Source organism: Panthera uncia (genome assembly GCF_023721935.1).
Source record: "Panthera uncia isolate 11264 chromosome B2 unlocalized genomic scaffold, Puncia_PCG_1.0 HiC_scaffold_24, whole genome shotgun sequence".
NCBI classification, from domain to species: domain Eukaryota; kingdom Metazoa; phylum Chordata; class Mammalia; order Carnivora; family Felidae; genus Panthera; species Panthera uncia.
This window is the reverse complement of record NW_026057580.1, coordinates 98,281,646-98,301,620: the sequence shown is the minus strand read 5'-3', so window position 1 is coordinate 98,301,620 and position 19,975 is coordinate 98,281,646. Positions and strand designations below refer to the sequence as shown.

The window sequence follows — 19,975 nt, the reverse complement described above, 5'->3', positions numbered from 1 at the left end:
CCATCTGTTTGCTTACATTGGGGATTACCAACTGAACAGTTTTAGATACCTAAGCCTGCTATTCTTCTGGATTCCAAAGAACAGACTGGCTGTGCAGGTGTGAAGTCAACGCCAAAACTGACTCTCTCCCAAAATTGTTTGTGGTGAGGCTTTTCGGACAGCTCTGGGTCAAAGTTACCACAAAGACATGTGAGTTGACAGGGAACATGGCACAAGGAGCAGGGGGAAAGGAGCTTGTGTTGGCTGTACCTCCTATTTCCCAGTGAACCGGAAGTCAACTACTGAGAAGTCTCTGGGGGAATTTTGCCAAAGACTCGTATCTTGCTTTCAGTGGGGCTCTTTACTCCTTCTCCTCTTTTGCACCTCATCTTTTGTTTTCCAACTTTATTATTAGAGACAAATTTTGTTTTAGGGAGTGATGTCTCAACCTCATGTCATTATGAGAAGCACTTTACATGTGTTACCTCATTTAATTCATTTTATCTAATGTCCCCATTCCTAGTTTAGTTCTTCATTCTTTACGTGTTCAGCCTCTATCTTGTTTGCCTTCCAGTGTCTTTATTTTATATTTCCTTTTAAAAATATTATTATTTTTACGTCCTTTAGAATTTATACTTATTTCTAGTTTAGTTGAGAATTGTTTTTACAGCTGTGTTCATATTTTTATTTTACTTTACATATTGTAGCTTCTCATTTTTGTTTTGTAATTAAATGTGATCATTGGATCTTCTAACAGATTGTTTTAATTACATTTGTATTTTAACCCTTATATTTTAATTTTGACATTTTCATTTATTTTTCTCTCTTTCTTGTGTTATTTTACTTCAAATTTTTTACTGTCCTTAGGAATATTTATTTTACTTTGCGTTTTTGGCTAGTAAGAAATATGGCCTCGGGAAGAGGCAGTGAAGAAAGAAAGGACACATCCTCAGTCTCCATGGGCTTCACATCAAGGAGAGGGACAATCTTACAAAAGGCAGGGTCTTCCAGCAGCCGCTCAGGATGAGGGCTCAGACTAGATTGGTTAGATATTACAGGGCAGAACAAGCTTAGAAAATGTTAAACAACGGTACACCCGAAGTATACATAACATATGTGTTGGGTGACCATATAATTTATCATCCAAACCCAGACACTTGTGAAAATGAAAGAAGGAGCCATTAAAGATGATGCTGGGGGGAGGGGGGCTGTGTCGCTCAGTCAGTTAAGTGTCCGACTCTTGATTTCAGCTCCAGTCATGATTTCACGGTTAGTAAATTCGAGCCCTACGTTGGGCTCTGTGCTGACAGTGTGGAGCCTGCTTGGGATTCTCTTTCTCTTGCCCCTCTACCCCTCTTCTGCACTCTTTCTCTCAAAATTAAGTAAATAAACTTATTAAAAAAAAAAAACAAAAACAGAAACATGATACTGGGGCACCAGGCCTGCAGAAGCTATCCTGAGTAGCTGACATATGTAAAAGAAATATGTGTGAAAGTTCAAACCAAAATAATTAATATCAGCTCTGCACCTGATAGATATTTACTGAATGATCAACCACATTAATATGAGAAATTATACCAGTTTAAATGTAAATAAAAATCTAGGGATGTCTGGGTGGATGAGTCGGTTAAGCTTTCAACTCTTGATTTGGGCTTAGGTCATGATCTTAGAGCTCATGAGACTGAACCCTGTGACAGGCTCGGTGCTGATGGCATCGAGCCTGCTTGGGAATCTCTACTCTCTCTGCCCCTCTTTTGCTCTCTCTCTCCAAAAATTAAATAAATAAACTTTAAAAACATGTAAATCAAAGAAACAGTTCCTGATATGCGAAACACTTTCTTGCTGGGTCAATTAAGAAAGTCCAGACAGGAAATTGTAGCAGCTTTAACACCATGCCTCAAGTATCCGGTGCACATTTTGGATTACACTAACCACAAAATAGCCCACAAATACTAATCTCTCTTTCCTCCTCTTCTTAGTACTGGCAACAATTTAAATTTCATTTCACTGGGTTGTGAACAGTGAAGGTGATTCTGATGTTTGCCTCTGTATCTGGGAGGATAACGATCCCATTAGCTGAAGAAGGCCCACGGGAAGAAGAACAGAAGGCAGAGTCTGAGGAACCCGTGGGACATCCACGAAGAGAGGGCAAGTAGACAATAAGATATTAAAATCTGGAGCTCAGGTGACAGGTCTAGACTAACGGTACAGATTATTGAGTGAATGGCTTTGGCAAATGTCCCAGGGTCACGTGGTGCAGGATGGACTTGCGGGCAAAGGTGGGGCCCCACGAAGATGCCCCTGTCCTCTTGCACCACCCCATAGTGTAGTCTGCAGGATGCATCGGATACAGTATGAGCCGAGCCCTACTGCACACACACACACACACACACACACACAATACTTTTCAAAGGTGAGAATGAGAGCGGTCTGGCAAGCAAGAGAACAAGAGTCTAGCTTGGGCGCCAGCTGCTGGGGGGGTGGTGCGGGGGGCGGAGGAGTTGCCTGCTCACGCCAACAGCACTGGGGTCCCTTGGGTCAGGCTGAACCTGTGCACTTGCTCCTTGTTAGACAAATTAAAGGGAGCTGCTGGAGCCACCGGTGGTCAGTCTTCTCTCCAGAAGGTCTGGAAATTATTACCATAAGATAGCAAAACCTTGGGATGGATGAGACAGCCCCCAAAGAATGTACAGAGAAGACAGACTCAAGGGCAGAATTCTTGGCCATTTCACATGTCAGCGTGTGGGCTAACTCAGCTGACCCAGTATCCTGAGACATACGAGGTAACTGTGTTTTTGTGCTACCAGGCACTGGGGAGCAATAACTTCCCTCTCCCTTTTCCTCAGTTGCCTTAACTACAGGGATGATTTATTAGAGCTGTGTGGTGGGCAGGTGCAGGGGTGGAGAAGGCCAATACCGTCAAGCAGCCCACATGGGGTGTGTGGCCTTTGGCAAATTGTTGCCTCTTTCTCTTGTCAAAGAAATCAAAGGGGTTGGTAATATAAATCTAAATGCATGAATTTTCCCTTTCATTTCTGCAATACAGTTGAAGGAGGTAAGTCAGTTGTTCAGTTGCTACGTGACGTACCTTTAATTCCATGAATTTTCATCTGAGGCATAAACCACAAGTATTGACTTTAAGACTTTGTGAAAATTTGGGGGCGCCTGGGTGGCTCAGTCGGCTAAGTGTCTGACTCTTGCTTTTGGCTCAGGTAACGATCTCATGTTTGGTGAGTTCGAGCCCCACAGTGGGGTCTGCACTGACAGTGCTTGGGATTCTCTGTCTCCCTCCCTCACTGCCCCTCCCCTCCCCTCCCCCCCCTCACTCTCTCTGTCTCTCTCAAAACAAATAAATAAAACTTAAAAGAAAAGACATAATCTTTTTTAAAAAAAGAGAGACTTTGTAAAAGTTTTGAAAATGGAAATATATGTTTCAATGTTTCTTCTGAGTAAAATAGTAGACCAAACGAAGAAACAATAGGCTAAATGGCTTTAATAGTATCCTTCTGTTTTATTTTTTGTTAAAGAATAATGCAAGAGTAAGATGAAGACAGGGTTGGCACTTTTATTCTATCAAACTGTGAGAATGGGCTTTTCATTTTATTTTGTTTTTTTGTTTTTATTTTTTGTTAACGTTTATTCACTTTTTGAGAGACAGAGACAGAGTGTGAGCAGGGCAGGGGGCAGAGAGAGAGGGAGACACAGAATTGGAAGCAGGCTCCAGGCTCTGAGCTGTCAGCACAGAGCCCGATGCGGGGCTCGAACTCACGGACTGCAAGACCTGAGCCGAAGTCGGACACTTAAGCGACTGAGCTGCCCAGGCGCCCTGAGAATGGGCTTTTTGTAAAAAAGAAAAAAGGAACAGGAAAAGAAATTAATATGCAAATGAATATAAAGGCTTTGAATTATCAGAAATCTGCAAAGACTTTTAGGTGTTAAGACAAATTTCTGAAATTTTCATCCCATTTATCACATTGAAGTTAAGCCCAAACAAATTATATTAGAGGGTATCATAATACACAATTTTACCATGATATACTCACCAGGCATACACAGAGGAAAAAAAGGAAAGCCTACCAACCTCCAGTTTTAACCACTGCCAGCCAAGCAAGTCCTTGATGCAGAATTTCTCTTTGTTAGCACATCGGTGAAAGTGAATTAGGTTAGTTCACAGGAAAGTCTACTTTTAGTATTTGCAGCCTCCCCCGTCTAACTTTTGGTCCCCTTCTGACGTGTCCGCTAATTCCATTCTGCCCTTCTGGATGTCCAGGGTTAACTTGCTTTCTGACCGACCTTCCATCTAGACAGAGGTCATCCTTTCTCCCTTTCTTTTTATTTTAAATGTAAAACTCATTCACACTACTAGATTATTCCTTCCAAAAATATGTCCGGTAAGCCTCTTGTTTTCTTATCAAGGAGGAAAAGGTTGCTCATCACCACATTCCCAACGTCCAGTGTGTTCAGCCAGTCCATTTTTGTGCAGCACTGAAACTCTTCACGGTGTGAAGAGAGGCAACTTTTGCTAATTAAGCTTTGTGGAAATGAGAGAACCCTTTGCAGCGCGCTGTCCAATATTGATCATGGCCAATGCAGGGTGTCAAACACAAGAAGTTTCCCTCGTGATGAGTTTGTAACATTAAGAGAACAGGCACTTTCATTTCCCAGACAGTTTTTACTCTCTCCTGGAGGAGTGCATGTTTTAACATCTGCCCCTGAGTCACACTTCTTGTTTGACAGGTTTCTTCCATGAACCGGATTACAAAATGAGACGAAGATTACCAAGAGAAACGCTGTTACCTCATCGCTGCCCTTTTAAGGGTGCGTTAGACCAGGGTAAACCGCAGGGCAGGGCCAAAGAAGGAGCCAGTTGAACATTCCTAGCAGCAAGAGAAATTCCTCTCTTTGTCACATGGTGGTTAAATAATTTCCTTTTATCTAGGGGTGGCATTCCTTGTATATCCTCTCTACCCCTGGAGGCTCTCTTCTTGATTGGTCCCCAACTGTATTTGGAAAGAGCTCGAGCACCAGCGGCTGTCGGCTGGAAGGCACCTCAGCCTCGCAACTGCAGGCCTAGATCTGCGAGGTCGGCTTCAGCAAGGGCAGAGTGGGGGCCTTGCAGCCTGACCGAGCTCGCGGATAAAAGGAAGGGTAGTTTAGGGTCATTGCAGTCTCTTCTCGCTCTTCAACTCTGCAGGGAAAGGAGAGGCTCACAGTTATTTCTTTCACAATGTACACGTAGTTGAACATTTTTTGTACTGGATAAGCATTATAGATCCCTAAGGAGTCTGTATGTATGTCTCCTAAAATACTTAGAATGGACTGAGCCATTTCAAGGTATCCTCATATATAGAGAGATTCAGTGGCTGAGGACAGTTCAGGGCTGATGACCAAAGCCATCACCCTGAAACAGCCTTCAATGACCAGGAATCAGGAACTAGGTATTTTGTTTCAATTACCCTACTAGAAACCACAGTGGAGAGGAAGGTGTACGGGTGAAACTCGAGCCAATACATTTTGTCACAAAATTTAAAAAATACTGTTTGTTTTCTATGGCTGAAAGAATAAAAAGAAAATAATGCCTTCCAAAGAAAACTTACTTTTACAAGCTTCTTTGCATCCAGCCAGAATCTGTACCTTGAATAAGGCTCTGCCTCAAAATATTCAATCCTGGGCACAGTTTGCCATCCATCCCGCTGCCTTCGCTCCCTGTGACTCAGACCTTCATTCTCTCTCTGCGCAGCCCTTTCAGATTGACCATTATCTTGGATGATCTGCTTCCTCCCATGTAGTTTTTTTCCAATCCCGTTGCCTCCCCCTTCCCACCAAGTCCTACCCCTACTCCGAGGACACTGTGCCCCCACAGTGGGCCCAGCACCTTGCTCCCAGCACTGTGGGCAGGGGGGACTAGATATTGGGCTTTATGCTATAAAATAAATGCAGGTTTTTTTTTTTTTAACGTTTATTTATTTTTGGGACAGAGAGACACAGAGCATGAATGGGGGAGGGGCAGAGAGAGAGGGAGACACAGAATCGGAAGCAGGCTCCAGGCTCCGAGACATCAGCCCAGAGCCTGACGCAGGGCTCAAACTCACGGACCGCGAGATCGTGACCTGAGCCAAAGTCAGACGCTTAACCGACTGAGCCACCCAGGCGCCCCTAAATGCGGTTTTTAAAAGTAGACACAAATTCATTCGTAACAGAAAGCAAATTCTGAATATTTCTATTTCCGCATTCAAGCTACAAGCATTTGAATACCTACGAAGCCAGATACTATGCAAAACACTAAGATCAAAACACAAATAAGATGACATGGTCTGCTCTTAAAAATCAAAAAGCAGGGGCGCCTGGATGGCTCAGTTGGTTAAGCACCCAGCTCTTGGTTTCAGCTCAGGTAGTGATCTCATGGTTCATGAGATCCAGTCCCACATTGGGCTCTGTGCTGACAGTGAGGAGCCTCCTTGGGAATTCTCTCTCTCCCTCTCTCTCTCTGCCCCTCTCTGGCTCACTCTCTTTCTCTTCTTCAAAATATATAAATAAACTTAAAAAAAAATCAAAAAGCAGTCTAGCAGAGGAAGCACAGGCTGCTTGGTGAAGAGAGGGAGAACATTGGCCAGAAGAATGCCCCTCTGTGAGCACACCAGCATAATGAGGGATGGGCGCTGAAAACCATCCATTTCTGCAGAGCCCCTCTGCCCGCTCCATGACTAAGTACTGCAGGGACGCCGAGGCAGGCGTGATTTTCTCTGTTCCTCTCTAACACATTTCCCCATATAAAAGTTTCGCATGTGTAATCCCTCCCTGGAGTCAGTTTCTCAGAGCATCACACTTACACAGGGGGCAAGTCCTGGGAAGTGGTCCAGGCAGAGAAACAGCCCGCAGGAACAGTCAGAGCTTGAGAAGAGAGTGGATATAATGAAGGGTGAGAAGGTGAGGCTAAAGAAGCAGCTGGGGCCTGAATGCTTATCCCAACAGCAAAGCACAACCATCAGGGAGTTTTAAGCCAACTCAGGACATGAACGGATGAATGCATAAACAAAAATGTGGTCTATGTAGACAATAGAGTATTATTCAGCCATGAAAAGGAAGGAAATTCTGGCACAGGCCACAATGTGGAGGAACCTTGAGGATGTTATGCTAGGAGAAACTATCCACTCACAAAAAGACAAATGAGGTATGTTGAGTGGTCAAACTCATAGAGACAGAAAGGAGAACCGTGGTTGCCAGGGGTTGAGGGAAAGGGAATGGGGATACGTTGTTTAATGGGTACAGAGTTTCAGTTTTGCAAGATGAGAAGAGTTCTGGAGATTAGATGCACAACAACATACGTATACTTCCCACTGCTAAAACTATATACTTTAAAATGGTGAAAGTGGTAAATTTTGGGTTAGGGATATTTTGCCACAATTAAAAAAAAACCCAACATAGTAATGACAAAGAGAGAGAGAGAGAGAGAAAGAAAAAGAAAAAGCACTATGGCTATAGTGTACAGACTGGATTAGGAAGGCAAGACTGGAAGCTAGAGACCAGTTAGAAGCTGCTAAAGTAACTGAGGCAAGAGGGGACAGTTGTCTGATCTGGGCAAGTGGTGGTGTGCATAAGTGAAGTGTGTGGCTTCCAAGAGAGCCAAAGTGGGAGAGAGACAGGCTGCTGCAGCAAGGGTGCTGGCTTGGGCAGTGGGTAGAAAGTGATCGATGATGCCACCCGCTGCCTGCATGATAGGGTGAACAGGAAGAGGTGGGGTCAGGGAGCGGGGAAGATGGCAGGATCCGTAGCATTAGAGGCTCCAGTCGGACATCTAACTGCTGATGTTTGCTAGGTGCTTGGATGTACAGACTCAAGCCTCAGCTGAAAAGTCGGGGCTGGAGATCCAGATCCGTAAACTCCTAGCACTTAGAAAGGTGGTATTTGAGACCCTCGGAGTGAAAGAAATAGCTCCGGGAATTTGGCCTTGGATGCAGACTCAGCAATGACAGCTGGGAAGAAGGAGAGACACCCGTGAAGGAGACTAAAAAGGGAGAGCCAAAGGTAGAAGAAAAAGTGCAGAGCCAGAAGGCCAAGAAAGAGCTTATTTTACTAATGTTATGGAGATCAGTCAAGGAAAATGATTCTTCTCTTCATGCAGTTTGTACTTCTAGGCTGACATCGAAATGAACATGCACAGAGAAGCTTAGTAATATGAGAGTAAGAAATAGACCCTTGCAAATACGTAACTTTGTCAAATATTAGAGGACTGAATTCTTAGTTCCCACCTCTTAGAAAAAATAAAGTGTTAGTAATACTACTTCACAAGATTATCATGAAAAAAAAGTAAACTGAAAGGTGTTATACTGATGGATATTATGTCTACCTGTTGTGGGATGGGACCACTTTTGAGCAAAGTGTGGTTGGATTCAGACTAGTGCCAGAAGTGTACATAAGTTGAAGGTCAGGGGGAAAAAGTCAGCCAGGAAGGCTTGCAGATGAACAGCAGTCAGGTTGCGAAGTCAGAGCAAGCCGCTGAACAGAAACTAGACGATCAGATAGGAATGCATGAATAGTGGAGAGTTAGGCAAGGTGTAAAACCCACACACACAGTGGACAAAACAAGGAAACAGCGGGGGATTGAATGTAGAACAGATATGAGGCACCATCTGTCTCCCAAGAACGCTTAGAAAACAAGCACTGCTCAGCCTCAGCCAGTGAGCTTTGTGGTAGGTGTGGATACTCACTCCTTCTTTCCCTGCCTCCTTCCATAATACATTTATAGTGGCTTAGAAGAAATTCCCAAGTGTGACAGGATCTGTAGGAGATATCAGGAAAAGAGGGCACATAACTGGAGACCACACTGATGGAGGAGTGTAAAGATCCTGACATAGAAATTTAGAAACACATGCGTTACATGTCTGTTCCTGTTAAATGGCTCTTAGTGCTCTCCCGTTTGGGATAGCAAAACTAAGCACATGTGAAGCACTGGGCCCATCTGAAAACACAGAGATAAGGATATATCTAATTTTCATGCTCTGTTATTTGTATCCACTATAGAATATTATGAGATGCTTGGATGCAGAAGAAAGGATATGTCTAAAGAGTTGGCTATAAGGCCTTGAAAATGTATAGATACAGATTCAGAAAAGTGAAAAAGGTCCAAGAAGTGGCTTAAAGATGCTTTTAATTAAAATGGGATATAAAAATACTTTCAAAATACCAACGAGAAAATGATGGTGTTGGGGAGTTGTTTCCTACTCCTCACTTTTCAAGATATCATTGGTTTTAAAGCATCGTATGTAGTCTCACCCAGATCATCAGGTCAGAAAGCTGTTTCTCACCAGTATACACGTAATCTTTACAACAAAAGCTTCTAGTGTATATAAGGACGTCATATCCATCCTTTATAACAAATGTTGGTAATAAAGATGCTCAATAGTCATATGATGGTGAGGTTGCATTCCAGATCCTACTCATTTCCCATTTCTAATAGCCCCTTTGTATTAATTGCAAGGTCTTTAATTCTTGCTATCAAAAGCAAGTTAACTGTTACTTTGATGGCAACTGGATGTTTCAAACCATCATCCTGACTACAAATGAGTGAACTGCATGCTGCACTTAGAGGCACCTTGCATATTTCAAAGAGAGGTGTAGAAATATGTCCTATGGTGGAAAATAGAGTGGTGGGATTTATACATAAAATCCAAGACTACAGCTGCCCCTCTTTTATCATTTTTAACCTACACACAATCTTCAGTAGTTTCCTGTCAAGATAGAAACTTTACATTGTAAAGCTGGAAACATATGTGCATGTGACGTTCAACTATAAAGCACCGGGACTGCTTTTCAATAAGTATGAAGCACTGGTACAAGAACAGAGTTTTCTTTCAAGGCCATTACCTTGAAAGGCCATAAATTTCCTCCCATGATGTCACGGTGCAAACGCTTTTGAGTTATTGATCAGCTTTTAAAAAATTCAAACTCGGGGCGCCTGGGTGGCGCAGTCGGTTAAGCGTCCGACTTCAGCCAGGTCACGATCTCGCGGTCCGTGAGTTCGAGCCCCGCATCAGGCTCTGGGCTGATGGCTCTGGGCTGATGGCTCGGAGCCTGGAGCCTGTTTCCGATTCTTTGTCTCCCTCTCTCTCTGCCCCTCCCCTGTTCATGCTCTGTCTCTCTCTGTCCCAAAAAATAAATAAAAAACGTTGAAAAAAAAAAAAAATTTAAAAAAAAAAAAAAATTCAAACTTATGTTATCCTGGATACTAACGCATCCTAGTGAGCATCTCTCCTATTTCTGGCATTTCTGGAGTTGTCACCACCTATAATCTGTGGCCATGACTGTAAGGTTTGTCATTTGGCTGGTAAGGAGGTGTCAGCGCATATGTTAAAATAGCTTTAGAAAAAGATTTCCACCTTCAGCTGCTGGAGGACCTGTTGCTCTTTATGATTGGTTCCTTCATTTTATACATTAAATGGTGTGAGTGCATGAAAATTAGCAGCTTTGCCACAAAGTTTTCTTCTTGCCCAAGGTCAGCATTCAGAGTTCACCAAGAGAGCATCATGGGATTGGGTAAAGCGAACTCTATGCACCTGTTGGTGGCACTGGAGCACCCTTTCCAAGGGAAAAGGCCAGCATTGCATACACTGTTGGGCATGGCAGTCAGAGCCACGAAGGGCTGCAGGAAAACAGGACAGGATGTGGGGAAAGCCAACAAATCCCTTCCCTTTAGTCTGTTGTGACCTGGCCTCCACAAGCGAACGTTTTCTGGGGCTTTCTGACTCACAGCTTGGGAAGATCAGGGGAAAGCACTTGCCACACTGAGCAGAGCAGCTGCTTCCTGCTTAACTGGTTTTCGAGCGGAACATCTACTACTTTTTCAGAAAGTGTTTCGATATAAGAAGGAATATAAATGCATTGTGAAAATGGTGTTTTGTTGTAGGAAAAAAAGCCCTAATATTCAAAAAAGATAGGTCTTTGTTTCTTTATTCCATTTTATTAAAGACTATCAACAGAAAAATACAAAGTTATTTCCCCTCAGAAGTGAAAAACTATTAATTTACTAAGTCAGTATCAGCTCTACTAGTCTACCAGAAAGTTATATCATAACAATAATTAACATAAATAGCGTTTACTTTGTACAACAACTGTATGAAGTAGCTCCTATGATGTCCATTTTACAGATGAGGAAACTGAAGCACAAGGAGGTTAAGTAATGTGCCCAAGTCTTAACAGCTAGTGTGTGACAGGGTCAGGATTTAAACTGAGCGAGTGGGGTCATGAATCAGTGCTCTTAACTACTATGTGACACTCAGAGAGTTACTAATAAGCAGGAAGAAAAATTCTTACCTTGTCATAAGCAACAGTTCACTAATCTCTTAGTATATGAAACTGTATTTTTTACCTAATTTTCCAATGTGAAATTTGGGGAATTAAAAAAGACACACAGCCTGCAAACTCGTTTACTTTTATGACTAGTTCTAGGCAAAGAAAATGCTTTATGAGCTTAAACAAGTCACATTCATGAACTATCCTGTCTTGAGAAAACTAGCTGGCGGTTTGTATTCATAATATCGCGTCTCTACAATGAAAGACAGAGCAATGGAGCTGTGTGAAGACTTTTTTCCCTTAGGGAAAGGAAATTCAGTTAAAGGTGAAACATATCCCTGGGTGAGCTGAGAAAGAAAGTTGGAGGCATCTGAGAGGAACCCAGCGGAACTTGGTTTCCACAATGCTCGTATTTAACCACGAAATTAAAATTAGGCGCAGGGCTAGATTTTCATGGGCATCTGCAGGTTAGTCAGCGAGTTTCAAAGAGTTCACACACTCTTCCTTCTATTCCTTTAAAAATTTCACTGTCTGCAGGACCTGAGAGTTTTGGCTGCTGAGTAAACTTGCTCCTGTATTAAACAATGACATAAAAACAGTTAAGAGTTGACTCCAAAGAGAAACAGGAAATATGGCAAATGTGGGTAAGGGCATTACAAAGTTTGCCAACAAAACCAAATTTCTAAAACATGACGATTTGCTAAGCTATTTTAAGTAACTCAGGACAGAAAGCTAGACACCCACAAGCTAATTCTTTTTCATTTTGTCCCCTTTGAATCAGAGTTCCAGGCAGATGTTGCAGCCTAATGCAGCCAGTAGAAGAATTCTTAAGAAGAATAATTGAAAAAGTAAGATTTAAACAGTCAAGGTACAAACACACAAAGGGGTTATTATAATGTAATGTTTATTAAACTAAATTGAAAAAAAGATTTTTATTTTAAGTTACTCCATTTCAGTACACAAAAGAAATGGTCCACAGTAAAACAAAAGTAATAGTTTCAAGAATGTTGTTTTATTATCTGTAGTTCTGTATGCATTTTAGCCTTTGATGCCTGTCTCTACCACCATAACCAACGCAGAGGGGTTCAAAAGAAAATTGTGACACAAACTAGATCACAGAGATGGGAGTCAGGTAAACTCAAGCAAGCAAACCAATACCAACGACCAGTAAAAGTGCTGCTCTGGATATTTATAGACCATATTTACAAAAGTCAAGTTAAACTAATTGGTCATTGTGTACATGCATTAATATTAGTCCTTTACATTTATATATTTATGTGTATTTGTATTATCAAGTAAAAAGATACGTTTTAAATTATTTATGAAAAATATATAAAATGTGAGTGATACATACTTCCATTTGAGTGCTTGTTCAAAACTCAGTGCTTAAAAATATCCAAAATATATCCTGACAGGAGATATTAAAAGTGAAAAACATAAGGAAATAATGAGTGTTAAATATGATTTTAATAAGTAGGGAAGGTGGACAGAAAGAAGATATACATCTAGGCAGGAACCACACAGGATAAACCAGACGAAGAATCAGAAATGAAAGATGTACGGTTTTCCCCAAGATCGATGTCCTGTGAAACTGGACAGAACCAAGGGACTTTCAGGATAAGGTAAATGAATTTTAAGTTTCGATAATGAATTCATGCCATCATCAGCCGCATCACCAGCCGATGCAGAACCGACTTCCTCCTAGAGTTTCATTAGGAAGCGTTGGTGCCTTGGACATTTAGCCTACACGGTAAGCTGCAACGTCAGTTCCTTATTTGGCTTCCGTTAAGAGGAAAAGCGTGCCATGTGCCACATAATGACCTCACCCAACTTCAGTAGGGATCTGCTTTACTGAAGAAACACTGGATGGCATCAGCCATCCTCCCAAACACAAGCTGGGCTGGAATTCTCGCACCTCAAGATTTTTTCTTCCTCTGAGGACAGAGGTCCAGAAGGATTGGGGCAACTCACTCCGGTGCAGAGGGCCCCCAAATCTCCCCCAGTGTGCTTCCCAGCCATTTCGGTCGCCGGTGTGGTGTGGTGGCCGGGGCCAACCTGCTAGTTGAGGCAGGGGCAGCAGAAGCAGCAGACGGTCCGGCAGGGCTTTTTCTTCGCGTGCTGCATGGCCTTGCGCACCTGCACCTTGGCCTGGCCGGTGTAGTCGACGGTCTTCTGCACGTTGAGCTCGATGACGTTCAGCGTGTCGGCCTGCTCTTCCACCAGCACCGCCATCCGCAAGAAGAGCTCGTGCACGTCACGGATGCGGCTCTCCAGCCGCAGCAGCTCGCGGTGGCGGCTCTCGATCTCGTTGAGGGCCGCCCGCGCGCCCTTCACGTCGGCCAGCAAGTTCTCGGAGAACACGTCCCACTTGCCCTGCTCGAACATGTCCTCGATCTGGTCGCCGGAGACGTCCTTGCCCATGATCTCCAGCTGGCGCTGGATGCGGATCTTGCAGTTGTCGCGCTGCTTCATCTCGGCCTGGTTGTACTCGTCCATGGCGCGCTGGAAGGTGCGCATGAGGGCGCTGTACTGCGCGCGCGCGATGCGCGCCACCGCTGAGTGCGCGCCGTGCTGGGCCTCGGCCTCCTGGCTCAGTGCCTTCATCGCGCACAGCTTGCGGTGGATGTTCTCGCCCCGCGCCTTGATGTCCTTGGCGATCGTGTTGGTGTCCCGCTTGATGCTGCTGAGGCGCCGCATGGACGTGAGGAAGCGGGCGTTCTGCTTCCCCAGCCGCTTCACGTCGGTCATCAGATGCTGGTTTTCATCCTGAAGGTCCTGGATGTTTCGGTACAAGGACTGCAGGATGTGGTCCGTCTCGAACACCATGTCCTCATGGAGCGGGTCAAATTCGTCGTCCCCGTCTGGGAACTGCTGGTCATAGTTCTTGGTTACCTCCAGAAGTTCGGCCAGCCGGTCCTTCATTTTGCCTGCAAGTAGAGACTGGGGTTAAATTCCTCCAGAGGAGTCCAATATTTGCATCGAGAGAACTGAAGCTTAAAATAAAGAAATGTTCTGCACAGCACTTCCAATTCTTTATCGCTGGGTGTGGGTAACTAACACGCTAAAGGAGCTAAATATTCTCTGACATGTTGCTTACAAGTAAAGGACTAATATGACAGAGAGGCATGAACACAGTCATACTTTATAGCCCATAAAGCATGTGCAGTTCATTATTACAGGTGCCCAGAACTCAATCAGCAATTTACAATTTTAGATTGCATTGAGAACCAATCACTTTTTCTTGCTTTATGTTTTCCAATAATTGCAAATCAAAACAGACAGAGAATAAGGAAAAATAAGAAAAGATTTGGAAGGATAAAAATGTTTAAATAAGGACAATCAAGGTTACTTACAAGGCTGTGGGGCTAGCTCTAAGTGCCCTCTGGTTTTTTGTTTGTTTGATGTTTGTTGTCTTTTTCAGCACCAGTAAGCATCCCCAATCCCATACATCCTGACGATTCTTAAAAGTTACCATATAAATCATGACTTAAATTTTTTTCTCTTAAAAATGTTATAAAAGTAAAACACACTTGAGTAAAACAACAAAATAAAGACTAAAATCTAATAAGGCAGTACAGAATTTGAGAGTTGAAATTCCCTTGCTCCTCTGTTCATTGATACATACTTCAGTTTGAGTGTTTGGGAGGAAAAAATCTGAGAATATATTCTGATGGAAGATATTAAAAGTGAAGAGATAAGGAAGCAGTTAAGTGTTTAATGTAAGTTTAATAAGTAGAGAGGTGAGCAGAAAGACGACACACATCTAGACAGCAATCACATAGCATAACCAGATGAAGAGTCAGAAATGAAAGACATTCAGTTTTCCCCAAGGTCCTTAGTGGTTAAGCGTCATTAACACAACTACTTAAAATTTTTTTATATGGGAAGTTTCAATCATACATAACCCTCGTAGCAATAATATAACACACTCCCATTTAACGATCACACAGTAGCAATATTTGCCACTTTAAATGGCTTTTTGAAACAAGTCAGCAGCTCAAGCAGAATTTCCATGTTTTCATAGGGTGGTTCTGATTATTTTTCTACTTAGCAAGTTAAAATAATGTTCTCTATGTCCACATTTTTTTCCAGGAAGTGAAAAATTTTAATTTTTAGTTGCATGTATATATGCCAAAATAATGAACATTTTCCCCTCATGAACAAGATTTTGTGGCTACAAAGATTCTTTCTGCTGTATAATCTGCAGAAAAGAAGGAAAACATAGTAGCATGTAATGTATACTCCATCTCTGAGGCATCTTGATCTCAAATTAAAAGCTTCTCCCAAATTGAAGTAATTAATTTTATTTCACCATGGAATGCTGACAAGTTAGATTTAGTGATAAATGGGAAATGGGTGAAATATTAACCATAGCCTCTCATCTTCCATAAGCATTATTTATACAAATCAAGCAGAAGTTTTATTCCAAGATGGTGATTTTTTTTTCAATTTTTTTTTTAACGTTTATTTATTTTTGAGACAGAGAGAGACAGAGCATGAACGGGGGAGGGGCAGAGACAGAGGGAGGCACAGAATCGGAAGCAGGCTCCAGGCTCTGAGCCATCAGCCCAGAGCCCGACGCGGGGCTCGAACTCGCGGACCGCGAGTTGAGCCGAAGTCGGACGCTCAACCGACTGAGCCACCCAGGCGCCCCTAAGATGGTGATTTTTAATATAACAAATTATCCTGCTTAAAATGCCATTTCTGCTATCTGGTGACAAAAGTTAATACCCGATCTCCCCAGTGATAGGGGAGTGACTCTTCCAGAGGCAGGACTGAGGGGCAGAAAAAAGACCTAGGCTGAACCAAAACGATGCCATCCCATAGTTTGAATTTCCTAATATCCAAATATTTCCTCACTTTGAACAAAATTTAAAAACAAACCACAAATTGGGGGAAATTGTAATATATGGCAGGTAATGGGTTAACCTACTTAATACATTAAAACCTTCTGCCATAACCAAACAAAACCAAACCACTTGCCCAGACAAAGAAAATGAAAAGGCAACTCCTACACGAAGAAATACAAATGCTCGAGAACATAAGAGGTGCTGATATGTATCAGGTGCTTACTGTAATGCCAAGTGCTTTCTAGGCACTTGTCACATGATACTCTCTTCACTCTTCATACAGACTCCATGAACTAAGTGTTGTCATTATCAGAGATGGTGAGTGAGCGCAGGGAGATTAAGGAACCTACCCTTGGGTGCCAGGAAGTGAACAGCTGGGCCCCAGAGCAGTCCCACTTACCACTACATGAAACTTCTTCAGGAAATATATAAAAGTGAATCAGGACGGACTTTACTACTAAACAAGGAAATGCAAATTAAACCACTGAGATTTTTTTTCCCCACCAAGTTGGCAGGATTTAAAAAAAAAAAAAATGATGATGATGTTTAAAAATTGGTGAGGATTCTGGGAACTCCGAAAAAATGCTGGTAGGAGAGAAAATTGATAGAATCTTTCTGGACGGGAGGTTAGCAATTGTATCAAAAGCTTTTAAAATGTGTATTTGTTTTGTCACATATATATTTATTCTAAGGCTACATGCCAAGAGTGTGTGAAGCTCATGGCTGCAAGTATGTCCCTCACCATGCAGTTTTTACAGAAATTCAGAAATATTTTAAATGTGTAAAAATGAGCTATTGGCTGATAAACAATGGCAGTTCAGGAGGCTAACAGTATGGGAGTGTAAATACCATCTCAGGTAGACAAGGTAGGTAAAGGGAAGAGCCTGTGCACAACCACACACACATCCTGAAACAAAGACTTAAGTAATCTATGTCAAAATGTTAATAGTTGTTTTCTTTGAATTGTGGCATCATGAAAGATTTTAATTACTCCCTTGTGCTTTTCTGGGTTTTCCAAAATTTTTACGATGCCCATGTAGATTTTATAATTAAATAAAATCCCACAAGACTATAAATATTATTTGCTTGAAGGACTAATTCCTTAAGGTCCTTCTTTGAGACACATGCATTGCAATCAGTTAACACCTGATGTGACCTGGGAAAAGAACTTCAGCTAGAAGGTGTGGAGTTAAGATGTATCTATCTGCTTAAGTTAATATCTAATACAGTCTACTATGCAACAGGTAGACAGTACAGAGAATGGATGAATTTTGATGACCAAGGTAATAATAGGTGTCATCCTTGCTTTCTGGCCAAAAATTGGTTGGCACTACTGTAGAAGGTAATTGGGTGGTTAAGGTAAAGCAACACACACCACAACATCAGGAATCTGTTTGTTGGTTTACCACTAGTCCTAGACAGGTCCCATGCTCTGTATTACTACCCTAAAGCCAATAAAATGCTACTGGGGGGGAATCATCTCATTCATAATATGAAGAGAAAAACACACTTTGATCACACAGAAAATGGCCTTGGAGGAAGATGTTTAGAGCTAGTCATTCCTTCTCAAGACCTCAAAACCATAAAGGCATGGATTCTAAATCAAGTGAAGGCCTAAGTTCATTTGAACGCTCAAGTCCATAATCAGGTAAGGAGACAGAAAGAAACAGTGTGGAGAATTAAAGATTCTCTATGGGGGTGTAGACAAGAAGGTGGTCTTTACCTTGCCTTCCTGCCCACCTAGCCTGACCCAACCCACCCCAGATGAGTTACTCCCACTGACCCAGAGGTCTTCTGCCAGGGAGCAAGCATTAGGAAAACTACAAGGAAGTCAACCAAAATCCTAGCAGAGAACACAAGCAGTAACCTGTTTGACATTGGCCATAGCAACTTCTTATTAGATATGACTCCTGAGCCAGAGAAACAAAAGCAACAATAACCTATTGGGACTTCATAAAAATAAAAATCTTCTGCACAGCAAAGGAAAGAAACAACAAAACTAGAAGGCAACCTCTGGAAGGAGAGAAGATATTTGGAAATGACATATCCGGTAAAGGGTTAGTATCCAAAGCATACAAAGAACTTATAAAACTGAATACCCAAAAAGCAAATAACCCAGTTTAAAATAGGAAGAAGATATGAATAGACATCTTTCCAAAGAAGACATACAGATGGTTAATAGACACAAAGAAAGATGCTAATCACTCATCATTAGGGAAATACAAATCAAAACTACAATGAGATATCACTTCACACTAGTCAGAATGGCTAAAAGCAACAACACAGGACACAACAGGTATTGGTGGGGATGCAGAGAAAGGGGAACCCTTTTACACTGTTGGTGGGAATGCAAACTGGTGTAGTCGCTCTGGAAAACAGTACGGAGGTGCCCGAAAAAAGTTAAAAATAGAACTACCCTATGATCCAGCAATCGCACTACTAGGTATTTACCCAAAGAATGCAAAAATGCTGATTTGAAGGCATACATGTACCCCAATGTTTATAGAAGCACAATCAACAACAGCCAAATTATGGAAAGAGCCCACGTATCCATCGACTGGTGAATGGATAAAAAAGATGTGGCCTATGTACACAGTGGAGTATCACTCAGCCATCAAAAAGAATGAAATCTTGCCTTTTGCAACAACGTGAATGGAGCTAGAGAGTATTATGCTAAGCAAAACAAGTCAGAGAAAAGCAAATATCATGTTATTTCCCTCATATGTGAAATTTAAGAAACAAAATAGATGAACATGGGGTGGGCGGAAAGAGAGGCAAACCGGGAAACAGCTTCTTAACGATAGACAACAGAGGGTTGGAGGGAAGGTGGGCAGGGGGATGGGTAAAACAGGTGATGGGTATTAAGGAGGGCACTTGTGATGAGCAGTGGGTGGCAAACACAAGTGATGAATCACTAAATTCTACACCTGAAACTAATATTACACTGAGTATGTTAACTGACTCGAATTTAAATAAAAACTTGGAAAAATTAAAAAGAAAAAAGAAATTTAGAAAACACAAAAATACGGGGCACCTTGGTGGCTCAGTCAGTTGAGCATCCGACTCTGGCCCAGGCCATGATTTCACGACTAGTGAGTTCCAGCCCCACAGGGGGCTCTCTGCTGTCAGCACAGAACCCGCTTTGGACCCTCTGTCCCCCTCTCTCTGCCCTTCGCCACTCATATGCTTCCTCTCTCTCTCTCAAAACTGATAAATAAAAAAAAAAAAAATTAGAAAAAACAAAAATAGAAAAAAAATGTCAACCAAGAAGCTATTTCTAAGACTGTCCCCCAAAAGGTTAAAATGTATTCCTTGCTGTAGTCACACCAAAATATAGAAGCAGGTACAGAAACAACTTCAAACTAACCTACACATCCAGTGGCTTGATTCTGTACTGTGAGATCCTAAAAATGAAACTAGGGAAAACAAGAAGGGAAAATCAAACAATTCTATTGACTGTCCTATCTCACTGTGATGAAGAATAATGTAACAAATTTTAGTAAACTGTATTCATAAAGTTGCTAAAATAATGCTAAAATGTGCTTTGATTCACAAAGAGATGAAGAATTCAAAGAAATTTTATGACCAACTACCAGAAATCTGCTTATGTCTTCTAATTTTTTCAGGCATGCATATCATCTGTCTGGAGAACAAGATCCCACAGGGAAGGAAGGGGAAGTTTCCTAAGCCTTCTTTCATTGGGCAGTTAGATAGAACTTATGTACAAAAATATATAGGAGCAGAGAAGTGGTGGTAGCTCAGTAGTTCTCACACTTTAGGAAGCGAGAGACTCTTCCGGAGAGCCGCAAACAGTACAGATGCCTGGTCCCCTGGAGTTTCTGACTCAGTACATTTAG

General features: G+C 42.1%; 1 protein-coding gene across 4 annotated transcripts in view; it reads right to left on the bottom strand.

Annotated features, from left to right (window-relative positions):
• Nucleotides 1-11,460: 11,460 nt before the first annotated feature.
• Nucleotides 11,461-19,975, bottom strand: part of STX11 (syntaxin 11) — a 44,823-nt gene continuing 36,308 nt past the window's right edge. For all 4 annotated transcript variants that reach the window (XM_049653034.1, XM_049653033.1, XM_049653036.1 and 1 more), the window contains one exon: nucleotides 11,461-14,195. In XM_049653034.1, coding sequence (XP_049508991.1) covers nucleotides 13,327-14,190 — 864 coding nt within the window. In that variant the 5' untranslated portion in view covers nucleotides 14,191-14,195 and the 3' untranslated portion in view covers nucleotides 11,461-13,326. The remainder of the gene's footprint in view (nucleotides 14,196-19,975) is intronic.